Raw genomic sequence first — 21,259 nt, forward strand, 5'->3', positions numbered from 1 at the left:
GGAGCAGGAAGGCTGACGTTTCGGGTCGAGACCCTTCTTCAGAAAATGGGTGAGGGGAAGGGGATTCTGAAATAAATAGAGAGAGAGGGGGAGGCGGATAGAGGAGAAGATAGGTGGAGGGGAGACAGACAAGTCAAAGAGGCGGGGTCGGAGCCAGTGAGCTACAAGCTTCAAAAATTCCTCTTCCCCCTACCGCATCACAAAACCTGCCAACCTACTTCTTGCCTCCCTATCCCCTCCTCCCACCTCAAGCCCCACCCCCATCTCCTACCCACAAACCTCATCCTGCCCCCTTGACCTGTCCGTCCTCCCTGGACCGACCTATCCCCTCCTACCTCCCCACCCACATTCACCTTTAGTGGCTCCAACACCACCTCTTTGACCTGTCTGTTTCCTCACCACCTGTCTTCTCCTCTATCCATCTTCTATCCACCATCCCCCCCTCTCCCTATTTATTTCAGAATCCCCTTCCCCTCCCCCCATTTCTGTAGAAGGGTCTCAACCCAAAATGCCAGCTTTCCTGCTCCTCTGATGCTGCTTGGCCTGCTGGGTTCATCCAGCTCTGCATCTTGTTATTTCATGGTTCCAACTGATGGTAATAATCAGACAAGTCAGATTCCAGAGTGCATCATACACTTTAGTCATCGAGTCCTGGAGTCTTACAGTGTGGAAAGAGACCCTTCATTCTAACACATCCGTGCCAATCAGGTATCCTAAATTAATCTAGTCCCATTAGCCAACATTGGCCGATATCCCTGTAAATCCTTTCTATTGATATACCCATCCAGGTGCCTTTTTAAATGTTGAAATTGTACCCATTTCTGCTACCGCCACTGGCAGCTCATTCCATACGTGCGCCACCCTTTTTTTAAAAATCTTTTCCCTCACACCTTTACACCTAAGTCCTCTGGCTTGGACTGCCCTACCCTGGGAAAAGAATCTTGCTTATTCACCATATCCATGCCCCTCATGATTAGCTCAATAAGGTCACCCCTCAGCTTCTGATCCTCCAGGGAAAATAGCCCCAGCCTATTTAGCCTTTGCCTGTAGCTCAAACCTTCCAACCCTGGCAAAATTCTAGCAAAGCTTTCCTGAACCCTTTCAATTTTAACATCTGTAGCAGGGAAATCAGAATTGAATGCAGCATTCTAACAGTGGCTGAACCAATGTCCTGTACAGCCACAACACGATCGCCCAACTCCTAAACTCAAAGCACTGACCAATAAAAGCAAGCATACCAAGCACCGCCTTCACTATCCTGTCTATCTGGGATAGGTTTTTACATTGGTAATTCGCTTCACCAGAGTGGTCAGTCACTGAATATACTCAAGAAGTTATTAATGTACTTTTAACAAAAGCACTTAAGTTTAGAAACAAAAGCAGGGAAGAAAGCTACAATTAATGGGCTGCTAAATCAATTCAAGTCTTATTTCCAGCTCTGATCATCTGAAGGCTTCTGCAAGCTTTTAAAAACAAAAGTTCTGCTGGAATTCATCTTTTTGTCCCTCAACATCATTGCACACCCAGCCCAAACTCTACACCATTGGCCATCTGTTTCTGTAGATCATAGAAGTTCAACATTGCAGCAGTTATCTTCCAGTTAGCTTGCTTGTCTTTTAGTTTAAGTTTGGAATGGCTGTTTTGAATTTCCTATTTGAAATATGGTTTTCTGAACCATTCCTTTTAAAGCAAAAAGCAAATCAGACCTTCACAGCATTGAAAACCAAAAATTTATTTAACTGCGTTTTAAAATCCAGGTTTCTCAGCAATAATATAAATTCTTATCTCTCAGTTTATAGAAATATTGAGTGATGATGATTATAGAGTTTGTGTGCTCTAAACAACTCTCTGATGAAGGGTCTAGGCCCGAAACGTCAGCTTTTGTGCTCCTGAGATGCTGCTTGGCCTGCTGTGTTCGTCCAGCCTCACATTTTATTATCTTGGAATCTCCAGCATCTGCAGTTCCCATTATCTCTAACTCATTATGACTGTTGGGCTATCTTTCTAGTGATGTAATGTTTGTTCAGAAGAGTCTTTTCTGACACCCTGGTGATATCAGTTCATTGTCAGAATCTCAACAGCAGTGTTATCTGTCTGTTTGTCCACCAGTTGCAATCTCTCCGTATTTTGCAAGAAAATATAGAAGGTTCTTTTGAGACTGGACTGAAAACCATGCTGGAGACCACAGTGGGCCAGGCAGCATTCATAAAGTCTGGGTGACTCTTCATAAAGCTGACAGAAAGTGTGTTGGGGGCAGTGTTTAGGTGGTGCAGGTGGGAAAATGGGTGTTGATAGTGCAGATTAAGTGGGGCTGTGTTACCAATTTTTCATGATCTGGTGAAAAAGCACCACATCGCAATCTTTATACTTTGCAGTGGAAAAGAAAGCCCTCTTTTTTTTCTGGCATTAATGTGAACTTCCAGTCAGCAGCTTCATTAATAATTTGGAGGCACCAATTAGCCCACGTTTTAATGCATACTAGTTTGTTTCCATGCTGATTAAGGCAGAATCCTGAAGCGGACTGACTTTAATAAACTACACCTAGTTCCCCAAAGACTAGGAGCTCAGCGGCTTGTGTGTGTGTGTCAGGTAATGTTCTGCACCAGCTGTGCCTAAAGCCACACTTGCATATTGATGTGTTATGCAATTGATCAACTATGTCAGCAGGCTCATTATAATGAATCTGTCCACCTTTCTATTTAGGTGGGTGGAAGAAACAAAACCTGCATTATTTTTGAATTTACCAGAAGGCCATATTATTTGAAGTATCTTCACAGGAAAATGTATGAAAGCTTTGACATCAGAAGTGTTTTCAGCCTCAGTACTATTGACGTCTGACTATAAACTGTTTATAGATCTAGTCTCAACATAATGCTCAATATAAATTGCAAAGAGATAACAAGGTGCAGAGCTGGATGAACACAGCAGGCCAGGTAGCATCAGAGGAGCAGGAAAGCTGACATTTCGGGCCTAGACCGTTCTTCGGAAATGGGCCCGTAACGCCAGCTTTCCTCCTCTGAGGCTCTTGGCCTGCTGTGTTCATCCAGATTCTCCAGCATCTGCCGTTCCTACTATCTATGAAATAAATTACAGTGAGCTGCCTTTTCCTCACTTTCTCATCCCTACAGCAGCTTCAATTTCAACTGTTGTTGAAAAGATGTGTGTAAGGTGGTGATATATCAGAGTGCTTAGGTAGAACAGGTGATCATCTTCTGGAACTCCAGGCTTATGTACAGCCCACCGATGTTCTCTTTCTGAACTCCTTAAAGTTCATACCATACTTTTTGAAGCAGAATTTGAGCAATGCTTATTAATTTTTTTAAAAATTTGCTCACGGGATGAGGGCATTGCTGGCTGGGTCAGGACTTATTGCACCAGGAGCTGCTAAGATGTCAACCACATTTCTGTGGGCCTTGCGTCACATGTAGGCCAGACCAGGTAAGGATGGCAGTTTCCTTCCCTAAAGGACATTAGTGAACCAGATGGGTTTTCTTTATGAATGATATATACATGATGTTAAGGCAACAGAGTTCCAGGCTCCAAGCTGCACAACTTCCAATCTTCTAGCAGAATCTTATCTAAGGATTACAGAGGTTTTCATTACAGTACTTCATACTTAGAGTCACACCAGCATGGAAACAGACTCTTCAATCCAAATCATTCGTGCCAACCAGATATCCCAAACTAAACTAGTCCCACTTGCCTGCTTTTTGCTTGTATTCCTCAAAACCTTTCCTATCAATGTACCTGTCCAAATGTCTTTTAAATGTAACTGTACCCACATCTACCACTTCCTCTGGCAGCTCATTCCATTCATGCACCACCCTCTCTGGGGGGAAAAAAGTTACAGCTCAGGTCCCTCTGAATCGTTCTCCTTTCATCTTAAAGCCATGGCCTCTAGTTTTGGACTCCCCTACCATAGGGAAAAGACTTTTTGCTATTCATCTTACCTATGTTCTTAATGATTTTATAAACCTCCAGTAAGATCATTCCTCAACCTCCCTCCTGCACTGTAGTGAAAAAGGTCTGAATCCATTAAGCCTCTCCATATAACTCAAGCCCTCTGTTTCTGGGTAACATTCTTGTGAATCTTCACTGCACCTTTTCACAGTTTAATAACACCCTTCCTTTAGCAGGGTGACTAGAATTGGAAGTAGTACTCTAAAAGCCACTTCACAACATCCCGACTCCTATACTCCATGTCCTGACCGATGCCAAGTGCCACCTTCACCACCCTATCTACCTGTGACACTACTTTCAAGGAGCTGTGTACCCGAACCCCCTAAGTCTCACCTCCATATTGATTTAAGTTCTGCCTCTTCCGCTGGGGTTGGCCTTACCTCATGTCTTGTTCCATTACTGACTAATCAATAAGTGATTTGTGTATGGATAAATCAAAACTTTTGCTGTGATTTAGGCTTAAACTCCATTAATGGTGCATTGGTATTCAATGGCAAAAACTCCATGTCTCTCTATCTGTCTATCTTTTAAGATGTTTCTATTGAAATCTACCTGTTTGATCAAGATTTTGGTCAGTGATCTTAATGTCACCTGATCTAATCGGGTGTCAAACTTCAGGAACGGGATTGGCCATTCAGCCCATCATGCTTGCTCTGCCACTCCCTTATGATCAAGGCTGATCATCCACTTCTGCAACTATTCCCCACCCTACCCCGTAGCCCTTTGTCATTGGTGTTTTGGAATCTGTCAATCTCTGCTTCAAACACATTCAAAGACCAAGCTTCGAACAGCCCTTGAGGGCAGTGAATTCTAAAGGTTCTCAGCTTCCTGAGTTTAACGATTTAAAAAAAAATCTCCTCACCCTGGTCCTAAATCCCTGTTTTATTTTGGACTTGTTCCCTGGTTGTAGTCTCCCCACCTGGTAGAGACATCTTAGCTGCATCTCTCCTGACTCTATTCCTTTTAAGTATTTTGTGGGTTTCGATGATACCTTCTGAGTCTTTGAAACTCCAGAGAATACAAGCTCTGTGTTCCCAGGGTGGCAAAGAGATTGAGGACAATGTGCTCAAACTTCATTGCACTCCTCCCTGGGACAATAATATCCTTTTTAAGAGGAAAGGGGCCAAAACTGCACACAGTGCTCTGGGGGCAGCCTAAGCGTGGTGCTGCAAATAGGATGCAGATTTGCTACTCCTGTACTCAATTCTTTTGCATCTTTCTTCCTAATTGGTTACTGTGACTGACTGTTAGCCATCGGCAACTTTTTATTTCCAATGACACCCAGGTCCCTTTGTGCATCTACACGACCATAAGCTCGCCTTATTTTAGAAATACTTGTATATCTGTTCTTGCTGCCAAAGTGGATAACCTCATATTTGTTAGTATTCTTCTGAATCCCCAGGGCATTTTAACTATGTTAAAGGAGCTGGATAGATACAAGTACGTACAAGACACTGTAAGGTGTGACTACCATGATGCTAAAAGGCAAACAGACTGTGGATTGTAATAGCCCTCAATTCTTCTTGAATTCACAAACTGTTTTGCCACTCAGATTTTAGTGAAGTGTCAATCCAGGTGTAATTTTTGTGCTATCACAATTTAGACTGTGAAAAACACCCTGCAGTACGAGCATCTGTATAGATTTTGTCCTTTACAAGTTGGAGTGTCTCTGGAGAGAGTTTTTAAAACATGTAACAGTGAGGTGAAGTACTGCTGTTGTAGGTCTGTTATTGTGTGGTCACACTGGGGCACATCTGTGATGTATTTAGAACAACACTCAAGGAGCACATTGCTAATTCATTCTTGTCTCGGCTTAACTATTTCTTCCACATTCTGTTTGTATAATTGCACTAAATCTCCGTGACAGTGCAAAGAGCACACAATTACGAGTCTGTTACGAGTCAGCCATATCTTGAGAGTCAGAAATTGCTATGCGAGCACTTCAGAACATGGAGGGTCACTAGACCAGAAATGTTCACTTTGTTTTCACTCCACTGATGCTGCCAGGCCTGCTGAGTTGTCCTAGTAATTTTTGATTTTGTTTCTGATTTCTACCATCCACAGTTTTTTGAGATTGTTTTACATTCAGAAAGATTCAGATAACGTCACTAACCTGTTGAGGTTCGTTACAGCTTTAAACCAACTCGGCTGTTTTTTTTTGGTTTTGGTTCGCATCCTGAGGGACTGGAGAGATTTAAGAGTCAGGTTTGTCTAGGGGTTTTTAAACAGGTAGCCCCATTCTCGAGTGGCTGTATTGCCATCCTTGCTGATGTGCTAGGTGATGTGCAGGAGAGCACCCATTCTCCAATACCCCTCTCTGGGAACACATCCTGTCCCATATCTTGTGAATGCCTTATCTCCTTCCCCTTGAGAGGAAGGGAGATGGAACCTCTTCCAGGCATTAGTACAGTAATACAAACTTAAAAACAGAAAATGTTGAAAACGCTTGTCAGCTTTGCCACATCTATCGAGAAAGAGACAGTCTTAATGTTCCAGGTCTGTAAGCTTTCAACTGACTGAAGCATTAATTCTGTTTCTTCCTTTACACAAGCTACCAGCCCTGCTGAACATTTCCACCAATCAGATTTATCTCTGATTTTCTAGCATTTGCAGTAGTTTCATTTTTGTAATGGGTGTATTATAACAGGCAGTCTGGAGCTGTCTACAGTCAGCTTGTATCAGGAATAAGAAGGCAGAGCTTGAACATATTTGAATATTTGACCCTAAAAGAAGTCCCCTGAATTCTTTTTAACAAATGCATTTACGCATCAAGAAGAAATTCCTCTTCTGTCTCTTGATTGAGTTCACTTGTTGAAAATTAACTGATTTAATGACTTTGGAAAAGGTAATGCAAAGTGGTAGAGATTTTGTTTCTAAAGAGTGACATATTATCAGAACAGTCACTGATGCAGGCCATTTGGCCCATTATCTCTCTGCTGGCTCTAGGTAATGGAATCTCTCCCCTTCCCTACTCCGTCCCCGTAGCTCTGCATATTTATTCCTCTTTCAAGCATCAGTCCAATTTCTTCTGTAGTAATTGCTAGACACTCCTTCCACAAGACTTCGCAAAAACGAGTTTAAGGTCGTTAATGCTTGCAGCATGCAAGTGTTCTTCCTCACTCCCTCAGCCCACATCTTTTGCTCAGTGTCCCCTACTCCCTGTGCAATCAACTAATGGGAACAGCTTCTCTTTGTTTAACTTATGTGAACCTGTCATGATCATGCACACCTCTATTTTTAAACCAAAATGATTTGCGAGTCAATAGTTCCGGGCATATGGATTTCTTAATGCTTTGCAGTTGTGCCAGTGGAATAAAGAGCTGCACTCTGTGGTGCCGAGAGTTTTAATCAACCACTTGTGGCTTATAAGGTCATATCCCTCCTGGAATAAACTCTCCTGTCTCAACTCTCTCGCTCTCGCTCTCTTCCCCCCTCCCTCCTTCTTTTCAGTGTTACTTTCCTTATGAAATGTCATATCAATTTATAACTTAATGTTTTAAAGGGATCTTCATTTTGTTAAACTTGTTTGCTATTAAAGCTGCCACTGGATTTTGCTGCAGTGCCGTCTCTCACCTTGGCCTTGGGTGGGAATTTTATTTGGTTACGCAAAGCCTATTGAGATTTGTGAGACACACTGCAACAAAAACGATTGGTACGCAGTCGTAAATGTGTTTGAAATGAACTAAATATTTCCTTTCTTCCACATAGGCTGAAATTGTCAAACGATTGAATGGAATTTGTGCTCAAGTCATCCCCTTCTTGTCTCAGGAGGTAACTACATTTTAGTTTAGTTTGACTGACTGTGTTAAAACCGTGTGCAAATGCAAGAGTCATTAACTTTTAATGGTGTCGTAGCTCAGCTTCTGATTTGATTTGTAAAATAATGCTTAGTGCTCACCATCTCTCTGTTTTGAAAGTCGATGGTTTAACTAATTTGTCTTTTGCTTTTATTTTAGCATCAGCAACAGGTGGTGCAGGCCATAGAACGTGCAAAGCAGGTGACTGCACCGGAGCTTAATACTGTCATCAGGGTATGTCCACTTTATTCATCTGCATACGTGCGCACACTGTCACTGAGTCCAGCAATGAGGCTTGTATCAGAATCCTGGCTCACTCTTTGATTTTTGCTTCAAAGGCTGTTTGTAATGCCAAAAGATGGGGTGAGAAACGTGCAAATGAGAGGTTGGGGGTTGTGGGGACTTGGAGCGACCTAAGCAGTTACTTGTAACAATGCAAACTAGCAATAAATTCACAATTTTCCTAATTCTTCTGGAGGGGATCTATCCCCTTATAGAACAAGTAACAGTTCTGTCAGCACTATCTGCCTCTGATGTCTGTCCTAAGTGACATTGCTCAAGTATTCAACCACACAGAACACCCCAGCTAATTTTCGACCTGCCCTCCCTAATATCCTCATAGGAGTCCGACCTAATAACACGGTGTGAGCGCCCTGGCTGTTTCTCCTCTTCCGGCCTCCTTTATTCCCATCCAGAGAGAGATTTTTGATCAGTGATAGAATTGAGGATTGTGGGGCAAAAGCAGGAAGGTGGAGTTGAGGATATCCAATCTGCCTTGAACTCATTGGATGGGATGAACGACTTCTGTTTCTGTGCCTTATGTTGTAACGATTTGGAACTTTGCGATGAGGCAAACTGACCCAGCACAGGCTGGAGGATTGAATTTAGGACCTCCAGAGAATGCACGTTCGTCATGCAGCTTTTAAATGCTTTACACTTTTAAAATGTCTCCCTAATACTCTCAGATAAAATCTGACATTGAGTGTTTGGAAAGTGAGAGCAGCCAGTATCTCTTGGAGACTTAACATTTACTGGCAGAAGGCGACGCCTTCCTTCCTTTGTGATCTTGCCTCATACTTCAGACTCTTTACCTGAAGTCCTCCAATAAAAGCATTGCTGAGTAAGTCTCCTCCTCAAGATAATTCAGCTGCCTGTTACCATACTGCCCCACTTAAGTCATCCATTTGAAACACAAGGCAAGGTCACTCTAAGGGAATAGCTTCTAAATTGGCACTTGGCTATTTCTGGGCTTCCTTTCCTTCAGCCGTCACCCTCCACTAAGCCGCTGCTCATGTGCCTGAGGGTCAATGTGCTGGCTGCTCGACCATGGGATGTTATTAGTCTTGTTCCCTTCTCTTGCAAGAGACAGCAAAGATATGTTTGGAGGTGATTTGTCCAATGTTTCCAAATCCACTGTAAGTTGACTATCTACACTGTCAGACCTGTGTATTTTACAATGTTAATGATTCTATAATTTATCACTTTCATATTGTTGTAGGGACACACTTTGACTGATTGGAGTGGGTCACTGTGGCCATGCAGAAGGAGGCCGTTTGGTCCACTGTATGTGTGCTGACTCTGAATAAGCAATTCACTTTTAGTACCATTTTCCTTGAAATCTTGCACATTGTTCCCTTTTCAAATAAGTTTAATTTCCTTTTGAAGTCTGCCTCCACCACAGTCAGGCAGTGCATTCCAGACCTTAACCTCTCAGTGTGAACGTTGTGCTCCTATTGCTTTTGCTTCTTTTACCACTAACTTCAAACAGGTATGTGCGTATTCTCAATCCTTTCACCAATGGAACACTTTCTAGCAGTATTTAATCTGCCAGATGCCCTATGAATTTGAATACCACCATAAAGTCTTCTCTTAGCTGCCTTTTTGCCAAAGAAGGCAGTCCCAATTTCTTCAGTCTAACTTCATCCTTGTTCCTTCAACTGTTCTAGTTAATCACTGGAATTCATTGCCACAGAAGACTGTGGAGACCAGGTCATTGAGTACATTTAAGACTGAGATAGATAGGTTCTTGATTACCAAGGGTCACGGGGAGAAAGTGTGAGAATGGGGTTGAGGAACTTATCAGCCACGATTGAATGTCGGAGGAGACTCGATGGGCCGAATGGCTTAAATTCTGCTGTTATGTCTTATGGTCTTAATTACTTCTGTACACTCTCTCCGATGCCTTTACATCCTTTCTAAAGTGTGGTTCCCTGAATCAGATGCCGTTGCATTTACACCTGCTGCCACTCTGAGTTCACATTTCTGAGTTCTTTTTGTGTGTGTGTTTTTTTTAGAAGCATGTTGCCCAGGACCTAAAGGGAAACTTTTTGTTGCAAAAAGTGGTGTGTATGGAATGAGCTGCCAGAGGTGGTGGTAGAGGCTGGTACAATTACAACACGTAAAAGACATCTGGATGGATACATGAATAGGAAGGGTTTGGAGGGACATGGGCCAAATGCTGGCAAATGGGATCAGATTAATTTAGGATATCTGGTTGGCGTGGATAGGTTTGACTGAAGGGCCTGTTTCCATGCTGTACTAGTCTATGACTCTGTTATGACACACCTCTGGAGCAGGTGGGACTTTCTCTGGCCTAGACAAGCCCGAGTTATAGAGACATTACCATAGAGACATAGAATCAAATCGTAGAGAAGAGGCCTTTCAGCCCAATAAGTCTGCACCAATTAAACTACGTTCAATCTACACGAGTCCCGATTTACAACATTCACTCATAACCTTGCGTGTTACAATACATCGTGTTCATCCACATACTTCTTTAAAGGTTGAGCTTTCATGTCTCTCCAACCCTCCCAAGAAGTGCATTCCACACCCCCTCCCACCTGAATGAAAAATATTTTCTTCAAATTCCCTCTGAATTTCCTGCCTTCCATTTCAAAACCTGTCCCCTTGTTATTGATTCTTCAACTGAGGAGTACAGCTGCTTCTTTCAACCCTGTCCATGTCCCTCATTATCTCATGCACCTCTGTCAGGTCCTCCCTCAGCCTGCAATGCTGTGAAGAAAACAACCTGAGCTTACCCAGCGTCTCTTCAACATCTAGGATGCTACACCCACTCCAGTGCAATCACGTTCTTTCTATAGTTCAGTGACTGGAACTGTACGCAGTACTCCAGCTGTTGCCTAACCAAAGTTCTATACAGCTCTAACATAACCTCCATGATCTTTTATTCTGTGCCACAGTTGATGAAGGCAGGCATCACATCTGTCCTTTATAACTATCCCACTAACCTGTTCTGCTACCTTCAAGCGCACCAAATCCCTCTGTTTCTCTGAGCTTGCTGGTGTCCTGCCATTCACTTGAGTATTCTCCTGTCTTGTTTGATCTTCCAAAGCACATCACCCCTCACTTTTCAGGCTAAATTCCATCTGACCATTCCGTCTACGTCCTACAGCAGTTTTCCTCACTGTCAACCACCTGGCCAATCTTTGTGTCATTCGCAAACTTATTTATCACCATTCCTGCTTTCTCATCTGTATTGTTTTTATCACAAACAATAAGGGACCCAGCACTGATGCCTGCAATAGATCACTCGACACCAGCCTCCAGTCACACAGACAGCCTTTTGCCGCCAGTTTTGGATCCAACCTCAAATTACTTTGGATCCCATGTGCTTTTAGCTTCTTTATCAGTCTCCCATGTGGGATTGTGTCAAAGGCTTTGCTGAAATATATGAATTATGACAAATGCGTACCTCCAAGTACACACTTGGTCACGACCTTTGAAAAATTCACATTTGCCGGGCATGACCTGCCTGACAAAGCCATGCTGACCATCCCTGATCAAACTTTAACTCTCCAAGTGGAGATTAATTCTCTTTCTCTTTCGGAATTATTTTTCCAATCATTTTCCCACCACTGATGAGAAAATTACTGATCTGAATTCCCTGGTTTATCTCTACAAGCCTTCTTGAAAAATGGAACCACATTAGCTGTCCTCCAGTCCTTTGCCTAGGCCTCTTATCTATGGTATGATGTGTCACTGGTGAACTGATGCACAGTGTACCCTGGCTTTGCTGAACTGGTTTAAATTCCTCTCAAAGGCACTGTCTAACCCACTTGCAATGATGTTGGTCCCATTCTGGTTGAGGTGCAGCTCATCTCATTTGTACAGTGCCCACCTTCCCCATAAATGGTCCCAGTGATTCAGGGATATTCCCTCCTGCGCCATTTCTTGAACCATGCATTCATTCGTCTTGCTGTCCTGTTTCTGTTCTAGCGTGAAGTGTTTTGGGACATGCTGAAGTACTAGAAGTGAAATATACACCCACGGTTGGAGAAACTTGGCAGGTCTGACAACAGCCATGGAGAGAAACAGTAAATGCCTAGAGTCCAGTGATTCTTTGTCAGATTTATGTAAATGAAGCTTGGTTTTGCTGGCACTGTTGCTCTGTCACTCTCTCTTGCCCTCCCAATCATATGGGGACACCTTTCTTTGGGATCATTTATCTGGATGAGAATAATTTTGGCTAAGCAGATGAAGTTAAGTCTGTAGCGTAGTGGGTGACTTGGCAAAGGGAATTTATTTCAGTAATGTTCAATCATTATCCAATTAAATAGCATTCCTACAGAACATGTTAACTATTTGAGACGCTGCAGATGCAGCCAGATCTGTCGAATTCCTCCAGTATCGTCTGGATTTGTTTCAGATTTTCAGCATTTGCAGTTTTTGGTTTTATCTTTCACCCTGGGTGAGAATGAAGATTGCCCTGTTAACTTTAGTTTTTTTGAAAATCTGAAACAGTGTGATTAGCCTTTGTATATTTATTGTTGAGAAAGAAATAGATTTCTCAACAACAAAGGGCCCCAGGTATTGCGGAGGCGGTGTAAGATATTCGGACAGAGAATCATAATCGTGACCTTGAAAGGCAATGCCAGGTGAATGGGCTGAATGGCCTACTCTTACTCCTGTTTTCAATGCTGTTGGTTTTGAAATGTGGCGTTTTGTCGGACTACAAAAGGCAAACTACTGTACATTTGAGCAGGGTCAGGTGAGTGAGCTAGTTGAGTGAATTTTGTTTTCATGTACAGAGAGAAAGTCCTTGTACAGTGGTGTTCTTGAATCTGTGTCTTTTAAAAATATATGAAATGGTTCATCTGGGGAAAAAGGTGGCCTATAATATACAGTGTGAGATGATTAATGCCAATTTAGTCTTCTCCTGTGGGCCTCACTATTGTTGGGTTTCAATTTAACTCTCAAATCCAAAACAGGTTCCTTTTAAAAAGGGACCTTAGCCATAAGAGTAAGTGTTTCAAAAGGAACACCAAATATAAATTGTGCAGTGCGAGTATGCTTTTCTGTAATGGCATAGAATGAATTGCCAAGCTTTTAATCAAATCTCATTGTTCGCGTGTTTTATAAAAAGCTTAAAGCTTCACACATTGTAATGTGACATTCTCTGAACCCCTCATAATAGATTGGAGCTTCATGATTCACTCTGTGCCATCCATTATTCGATATGTTTTCAGCCAGTGGGATTGAGTGCTTGATCTGCTATTGTGCCTGGCAGAGCTCAGCACAATAATCAATCAATTGCTCATTTCTGCTTATCAAAGGAGAGAGCTATTCCTTCCTGAATATGAGTGTAATATTGCATTAAAAAGAAGAAACCTTAGCTCTCCTATCCAAACAACTAACCTGTTGTGTTTTTTTTATTTCCTCACCCTTTGCATACCTGATTCAGCCTCTGACCATCTCCTCCTCTTTGTGTTCCTGCAGCAGCAGCTTCAAGCACAACAGCTGTCTCACCTCCATGGTCTCACGGTGCCACTCACCCCCTTACCAGCTGGCCTGCAGCCTCCTGTCATCCCTTCAGTCAGTGCCAGTGCAGGACTACTGGCGTTATCCAGCGCCCTGGGCTCTCAGATCCACCTCGCCTCGAAAGATGACAAGAACCACCATGACGGTGACCACCAGAGAGATGAGGGGGTACAGAAACCTGATTAGGAACTCTTGAGGATTGCGCAACACAAAATCCTTAAAATATGATCTTTGGTGTTTGTTTTAATGCCTGTATATATCTCGGAGGTGGCAATTTTGTGCTGTGTATGTTATTATTTAGGAGAACAAAGCCTATTTTAAAGCTGCAGTATATTAAAAGCAACTTTGTTTTGGCATGAACAAAGCAGGGACACACTAAGTATGAATTTGCTTCAGACGAGGGCATAACTTATTGGCTTGTCCACCTGATGGACGTTCTAGTATTCAGCATCTTCAAGATAAAAGCTTCTGATTCAGCCTGTCCATTAAAATTGCGCATGACAGGAATTGCCTTTCCAACTAGTTGTCCACATAATTGGGCTTTTGAGTGATTCTTGTTTCAAGTCAAATGACTTCTAAAGTGCAGATCAGTACATTGTCAGAAACCAAAGCAAATTTGCCAAATTGATGGTAAGATGGCTGATGTTCTGTGCTGTTGAAATTGCCATATCTTTGACCTTCTTTAAATGTTTGGCCTATTAACACACTCTAAATCAGTTACATGGGAACAAATCTTTAAAAGGAAAAAAAAATTATATATATATTAAAAAAAACAGAATCATCTTAAACTCTCTAATTTCATCTGAATGTCTGTGTTTCTATAAAAGCTTGAGTACACTTTTTTTGCTGCCTGAGATCTATATTCCTTGTTGGGATTTGATATGCAGTTCCAAATTTCTCAATCACCTTTTAAAGTTTTTGGAGTAAACATCTACTGACCAAGATGGAGATGATCATTTAAAGTATTTTATCATTTGCTTGTTTCTGGATGGGGACAAAGAATGTAACGAGAGTTGACTTCAGAATTTGGTGGGAGAGCTAGCAAAATATTCTTCTGTTGGATTGTGTTAAGCCATCAGAATGGGGCGTAATCACCAACATACACCTCAACTCAAAGCAATATAGGCGTTTCTATATTGCACAGTGTTTTCCAAAGTAAGCTCAGACTTTTATAGATCTCAAAGTATCAGCGCGCGAATTCTGAACATTTGGCTGTGCAGTTGGACATTTCAAATGCTGCATTGGCAATAATTTGGGGGTTGGGGGGTGGGGTCTGTGCAGTTTGTGAGAAAAGTGCAACCAACTTTGTGTGGATGCCTTTAACTTGAACTGTATAGATAACACTGAGCTTGCAGTGTACCTGAAATGTGTTTGTGCCGTGGATGGCTGTTCTTTCATCCAGACTAATTGTACATTGAGAATGATTCTTTCACTGAAATCTACACTTTGCTGATCATGAAGGAAGAATTGGGAAGGGGATCCATCAAGGCAATGAAGGATCAAATGGGAGAAGTTAGAGCTGCAAATGTGTTCCTGTTGGTTGCTAGTTATGGTTCGTGAAGGACATGTGTATGCCATACTTGAAATTCATAGTTTTCCTGACCCTTCCTCCGCCATTCCACGCCCACCCCCGGTCCCCCCCCAAAATAAAAAAAATACTAAACCAGGCTTTGGTCTCAAAGACGCACCACTAAAATCCATGAGAGAAGAAACATGCCAGTTTGAGTTCCAAGTCCACTATATTAAAAACCAAAAGGACTGCAGATGCTGTAAATCACGAACAACAACAAGCTCAGCAGGTCTGGCAGCAGCTGTGAAGGAGAAAACGGAGTTAACGTTTCGGGTCTTCTGAGGAAGGGTCACTGGACTCGAAATGTTAACTCTGTTTTTTTCCTTCACAGATGCTGCCAGACCTGCTGGGCTTCTCCAGCAACTTCTGTTTTTGTTCCAACTTCAGTGTGTTTCACAAACCCCTATACAAACATGAAAGGAATGTAACTCAGCCTGTGGGACAGACTAGTGCTGCTCCTGGCTGTTTTGAAATGAGATGCCAGTTTTAGCCCTGATGTGGTGATGTGTGTAATGCACTGAGGTTTTAAACCCCCCCCCCCCCCCCCATGTTAGGCATTTCACACCCAAGTTTATAGCAGAGAAGGTGGAAATTAGCCCCAGTTAGGGTTAAATTGGTCGCAACACACAGCATAAGCCTTGGATTGGTTCATTCCTGAGCCAATTTCTGACCTAGCATGTTTAAGATGTATCTTCAGCATTATTTGCCATTAAAAATCTAATTGTCCGAAATAGTTATCTGTGGTGAGACCAAATTGTTCTGGTGTACTTCAGTTCGTCAATTTAGACATTCTTGGTGTGGACAGGGTACTTTTGGCAAATAAGTGAGCTGATGTCCCATGTTCACACACCACATGCTGGGCTTGCTGAAGAGCCAAACTGAAATTTTTAACCCTGTTTCGCGCCACAGATGTTGTCTCTCCTGTTCAGTAATTTCAGCATTTTATTTTTTTAATTTTTGATTGCCTACATCTCTCGTACTTTGCTTCCAACACAGTATGGTAACATTGGGCTGGATTAGATGCTGAGAGTGGACTCTTAGAACTTCAGAGAATTGTCAAGGCTGGTCCATTTCATCTTAGCTGGCTTGCTTGGCTTTAATTTTTTGAGTGATGGCCCGTTAATTATTGAGGTGGCGCATCTAACATATCCAGGAGGAGGTCCTATCCTGAAGAGCTGCTGGCCAATTGGTTGTTAGCAGTGCACACTACTAAGGAGTGGTTGGTCAATGCTGGCTCTGCAGGTGGTCCAAGGAGTGGCTGTCCGCAGTGGACCGGGCCATTCAAATATATCCAGGATCGTGCCTGCGTCAAGTTGCCCATTCCTGGCAAAGTCGCGTGGAGGCCATGTTGGACAAGGCGGGGGTTTGGATTGAAGGGGGAGGGTAAAACTGTAGGGAGGGAGTTTGGATTGGCACCAGGTGCCTAGCAATGGGGCAACCTCTCTCCTTTCAACTGCTGAATGACTTGCAAGGTTTACCCGTCAGACTGCATTTTGGGTATCTGCCTTTTATCACTGCCTGTTGTGGCAGGGAGAATACCAAATTTTGACACTAATTGCCCACCTAAGGGCTTCCATTGTGTCATATGGGACCAGAAACAAGCAAGTGATCCATAAACCTCAGATCACATGTCTCCAGTGATGCAGTAAAGTATCCTTTATTTAACTTTCATTGCCTTCCTGAATCATGTTGTTTAATCTCCGTAACAGCATAGACCTCCCGCTGATCACACACAACCACCGTTCCTGACAATGTCCTCTCTGTATGCGCGCGTGTGTGTGTTAGTTGGGAATGCATTTGCAGTTTGGACAATTTTGAATTTGTTCCCCTTGGATTAGCTCTGAGGTTGGGTTGGAGGTGGTGGAAAATGGTGCTGGTGCTGGGCTGAAGGAATCTTTGAATCTGACTTGATTTTGTGTGTGTTAAGTGTGGCCTGTATTAGAGTAAATACAATATATTTTTGTTCCTTGTGTACATATTCCAGTTCCTGAGAGCATTTCATTATTCAGGTCACACTCTTCGGTGGATTAGCTGGGCCTCACTTAGGTCAGAAGCAGTGAACAGGACTACAGTGCTATTTTACTCGTATAACATTAGGGTTTCATGTGCTGTCGATAAATTTCCAAGTGAGGGCTTCATTGAAATCCAAGTTGAACTACAATCTATATACTACAGCTTTAAACATTAGACCACTGCAAGTAGCTTCAGTTCTTTTATTTGCTTATGATTTAATACCAATTTTCTTGCCACTGCTTGTAGCTGGCTGTGTGCCACTTCTGACGTGCCAGATACAATTACTCAGTTACAACTGGCCCATATCCCTCAACTTGCAACTGAATTACATACTTGGCAGACAAAGGTCCAAAGATGGTAAGATTCTCCGGAGCATATGTTCAGTCGTAAAATGACTGAGTGACATTTTTCAGGAGTAAACTTCAAAGTGAAGCTTAACTCTAATGGGGGAGCAATTTAGTGTTTGTGGCATTATTTGTTTATTTGTAACTGTTTTAAGTCATGTCTTTCGTGCAAAGTGATTTCTGCTTCTCAACGACAGTAGGCAAATTCGAGATCTGACCCTAGAGTGCATCAAAGAATAGACAAAGGCCCCTCTAATTTGGGATAGAGGTTGGGTGTGTTGAGGAGGTGGGGGGGGGGGGGGGTGCTGGGGGTGGTGAACCTGAGTCATGTTTTTGTTTGTGTGCGCACAGAAGTATTGCGTTAGCCTGACAGAGTTCAGCTACAGAGTGGGAGGCATGTGGTTCCCTCCCTCCCAGCCCCGATCCTAAAGCCAGTTGCTTTGCTTGGAGATAGACAGACAGACAATTTACTGTTTCCCCTGCTAACTTAAACTAAATACTGGCTTGCTTTGCATGTTGTTTGCATATGCACGTGGACAGTGTGTTTTGCCAATACAACAGCCGTAATAGGCTTCTGACCAGCTTTCATTGTACTTTATGTTCCGCGGGCAATGGGGGGATCAAGTCTGAATTGTAACAGCTGGGTGCCACTATAGTGATATATTCAATTGCTGAAAAGTTAAACATGCATTGCCTTTGGAACAACACTTGCCATATAAAGGGAGTTCTTCATTACTACGAGCCTTCCTCTCAAATTCCTAAACTGCTTAGGATACTTCGTGTATTTGCTTATTTGGGCTGCTGTTTGGTTTTTTTGCACCTGCTAAAACTGGAGGCAAGTGATGTGGCTGAGGCTTTGTAGTTAGTGATATGTTTCCCGTTCCCAGTTTATTTTTCATTTATGCATGGCGTAAAAGCTCCACCTTTCATCGATTTTATAAATCCGTGTGGTGCTTGAAGCCACAGGATTGTATTCCGTGCTTTTGAGGGACCTGGTGCTTGGTCCTTAGTGGATCACTGCTCCCTGTATTGAATATTGCACAATGTAGGTGATCCGCAGCGGCATCATCTGCCCCAAAGTCTTAACTAGAGGAGGGATATAGTTAGTTGGCCTAAATACACAATACCATAAAGACTCTGTCTGCTGGAATAACACTGGCAGATTCACTCATGGAATTTGACTGGAGGTGTAGAATTTCTTTTACCATTTGGTGCTTTCTTCTGCTTTTTAGAAGTAGATTGAGCAATAGTTTGCTAGAAGGCTCCTGCTTTCTCTGTGCTGTTTCAACTAAATATGAATCTTTAATAACTTTTATTGCGTAAAACTAAAACTTAACAAAAAACATCTTGTAGCTATTGGCCAAGCACAACCTATCTCACATTTGATATATTTTTTTAGAAAAGTGAAAGAGTGCATTCTATACAGCTGAGGTAACACACAGTCATGGTGATACACCAGCTGGCTAACCAGTATCTGAAGGAAGAATAAACATTGCCCCTCCAAATCTTTGACAATATTCATTTTGATGAGGAGTCTTGACCCTGAAAATATAAAGCCTGACCCTCTTCACTGATCCCGGAAGAAGCCACCTCCAATTTTCTCGTCATGGCCTGTGTAGAGAGGTTCTTTAACCATCCCGTTCCTTATAGGTTATGCCAGGTTTCATTGAATTAAAACAAATCCTGAGCGGAATTCAACACTTGGCAACCTGGCCATAGCAGCAACAGTGAGAGATTAAAACTTTTTTTGAAAAGTTGTACCTGAACTAAAGAGCCACCCGTAAATACGGTGGTAGCCGTGAGCAAAATTGTCATTAAAGCTACGTTTGAGGGTGAAACAAAAATAAGTAGTCTCCACTGTCACTTTGTTAATTTTATTTCTATTATTTAATGAAATGAATTGTACATGTAGCGTGCACTTGGGTGCCTCGCCCCTTCTAAGTTTGAGCATGGTGTATAATCGTGACAATTCTTGAAGTTTGTACAAAAACAAAACAGAAAGCTCTGTGCTTCTACAGGTTGCTGCACTTCATCCATCCCAGTGGCCTGTGTGGAAGTTGCAATATCAGCATTGCATATGCAGGTTAGACTGGCCATTTTAAAAGAAAAGGTTATATCATACCTTGCTTTTAAAGTATTGAAATGACTCACAAGTTATAATGGGAATACTGTCTTATTTCAAAAATGCATTGTCAAAGTAAAAAGTCCTTGCTCTCTCACTCTTTTTATAGTTTACATTTACCAGTTCTCTATAATTCAGATCCTGAATACTAGCAAACCCAGTTATATAATTTTTCAAAACACTGCTGTTCTTTGAATCAACTACATACAAGCTTGAGGTACAGTGGACCCTATTAAAGATTGACTCCAATAAAATCCCTTTAATGGAGTACTTTTTATAAAAGGAAAAGAAATACCCAAACAAAGACTTTTTTTGGATCCCAAACATGTTTAAATACTCCTATTTTGTTTGTCCCTCTAATGGGCGTAGACATTATTGAAGAGATCATTTTTAGTTTCCAACATATTTATTTTCCTGCTGTCGCAGTCCTCAAAGGGTTCATAAGGTTCCAGAGATAAATGATGCTTTAGAGACCTCCCTGGATGTCACTGCATAATACATAATCTCATGTAACAGAATTTTTAAAAAAAAATTATTGAATTAATCCATCTGATGCTGTGGCTTCAGAGCTTCGAATCACTTAAAAATAATAAAACACTTTGCTTTTTCAAATTCCATTTGTTTCCACTGGTGCTGCAAAGGCTGTATACTGCATTTGCACCAGTATCAGTTTGTATGAATATGTATGCAAATTGTGTTGAAGATTAATGTGGCGGTGTTTTAAAAAAAAACATTATGTCCTAAATAAAACAAAAGTGTATTAAATTAGTTCGCTAGTGCTGTAAGGAAATATCTATGGTGCCTTACAAATAAAAGCAAATGTGATTAAATTATGAGGTGGATGTGGTTCTGCTTTTATTTTGCTTCCTCTGCAAATCTGATAATTTTGTAAGTGTGGTCTGTTATCTGGGTTGCTTCTCTAGAGTATTTGTGTGCATTTTGTGGTGCCGGCACTGCAGACAAGATGCAATAAAATACATTAGAAATGAAAGCCAAAGAAATCAATGTGAGGCATCCTGATCTGAGGAGAGGCATGTTTGATTTAAATTAAATTGATATTAACAGAAGGGCCGCTCAACACAAAGGTACTTGCCTTGATGAAGGAAAAGACTTACAATTTGTACATAGCCTCTTTCGCAAACCCAGGTCATCCGAAACCATTGAAGGGTATTTTGAAGTGGAAATGCAGCAGTCAATTTGTGCACTGTAAGCTTTCATAAACAAAAATGTAAGAATGATCAGATAATTGGCTTTAATGATGATCTTTGAGAAAGAAACATTGGCTGGGACACCATCCTTGCTCCTCTGCAACCCAGCACCTTGAGATTCTTATATCTACCAGAGAGACGGTACAATATATTAATGTCTCATCTGAAAGATGGCACCACCAACAGTGCTGCATTCTTACACATGCGGGTGTCAGTCTAGATTTTTGCGCTCTGCTGCAAAAGCTTGTGATTTCCAATAAGCCTGTCAGACTATAACCTGGTGTCGTGTGACTTCTGACCTTGTCCACCCCAGTACAACATTGGCATCCCACTTCATTCCAAATAGACAAGGAAAGGATCAAATGGCTTTCCCTCTTTGATCTTGGACAATTTTGCATCTTCTGTTTGAATGTAGTGGTTCCTCTAACGCAGCACAGCTGGTACTCTCTTGGTGAGCGATCTTTCTG

At 42.0% G+C, this 21,259-nt stretch overlaps 1 protein-coding gene across 2 annotated transcripts in view; it reads left to right on the forward strand.

Annotated features, from left to right (window-relative positions):
* LOC125465755 (TLE family member 5) overlaps nt 1-20,417 on the forward strand; it is a 117,018-nt gene extending 96,601 nt beyond the window's left edge. Inside the window, exons 5-7 of one of the 2 annotated variants that reach the window (XM_048559544.2) lie at nt 7,669-7,731; nt 7,917-7,991; nt 13,497-20,417. In XM_048559544.2, coding sequence (XP_048415501.1) covers nt 7,669-7,731; nt 7,917-7,991; nt 13,497-13,721 — 363 coding nt within the window. In that variant the 3' untranslated portion in view covers nt 13,722-20,417. Of the gene's footprint in view, nt 1-7,668; nt 7,732-7,916; nt 7,992-13,493 lie in introns of both variants that reach the window. The other variant, XM_048559543.2, reaches the window with a different exon arrangement.
* The last annotated feature ends 842 nt before the right edge of the window (nt 20,418-21,259 follow it).

Source organism: Stegostoma tigrinum, chromosome 30 (assembly GCF_030684315.1).
Source record: "Stegostoma tigrinum isolate sSteTig4 chromosome 30, sSteTig4.hap1, whole genome shotgun sequence".
In the NCBI taxonomy this organism is placed as follows: Eukaryota; Metazoa; Chordata; class Chondrichthyes; order Orectolobiformes; family Stegostomatidae; genus Stegostoma; species Stegostoma tigrinum.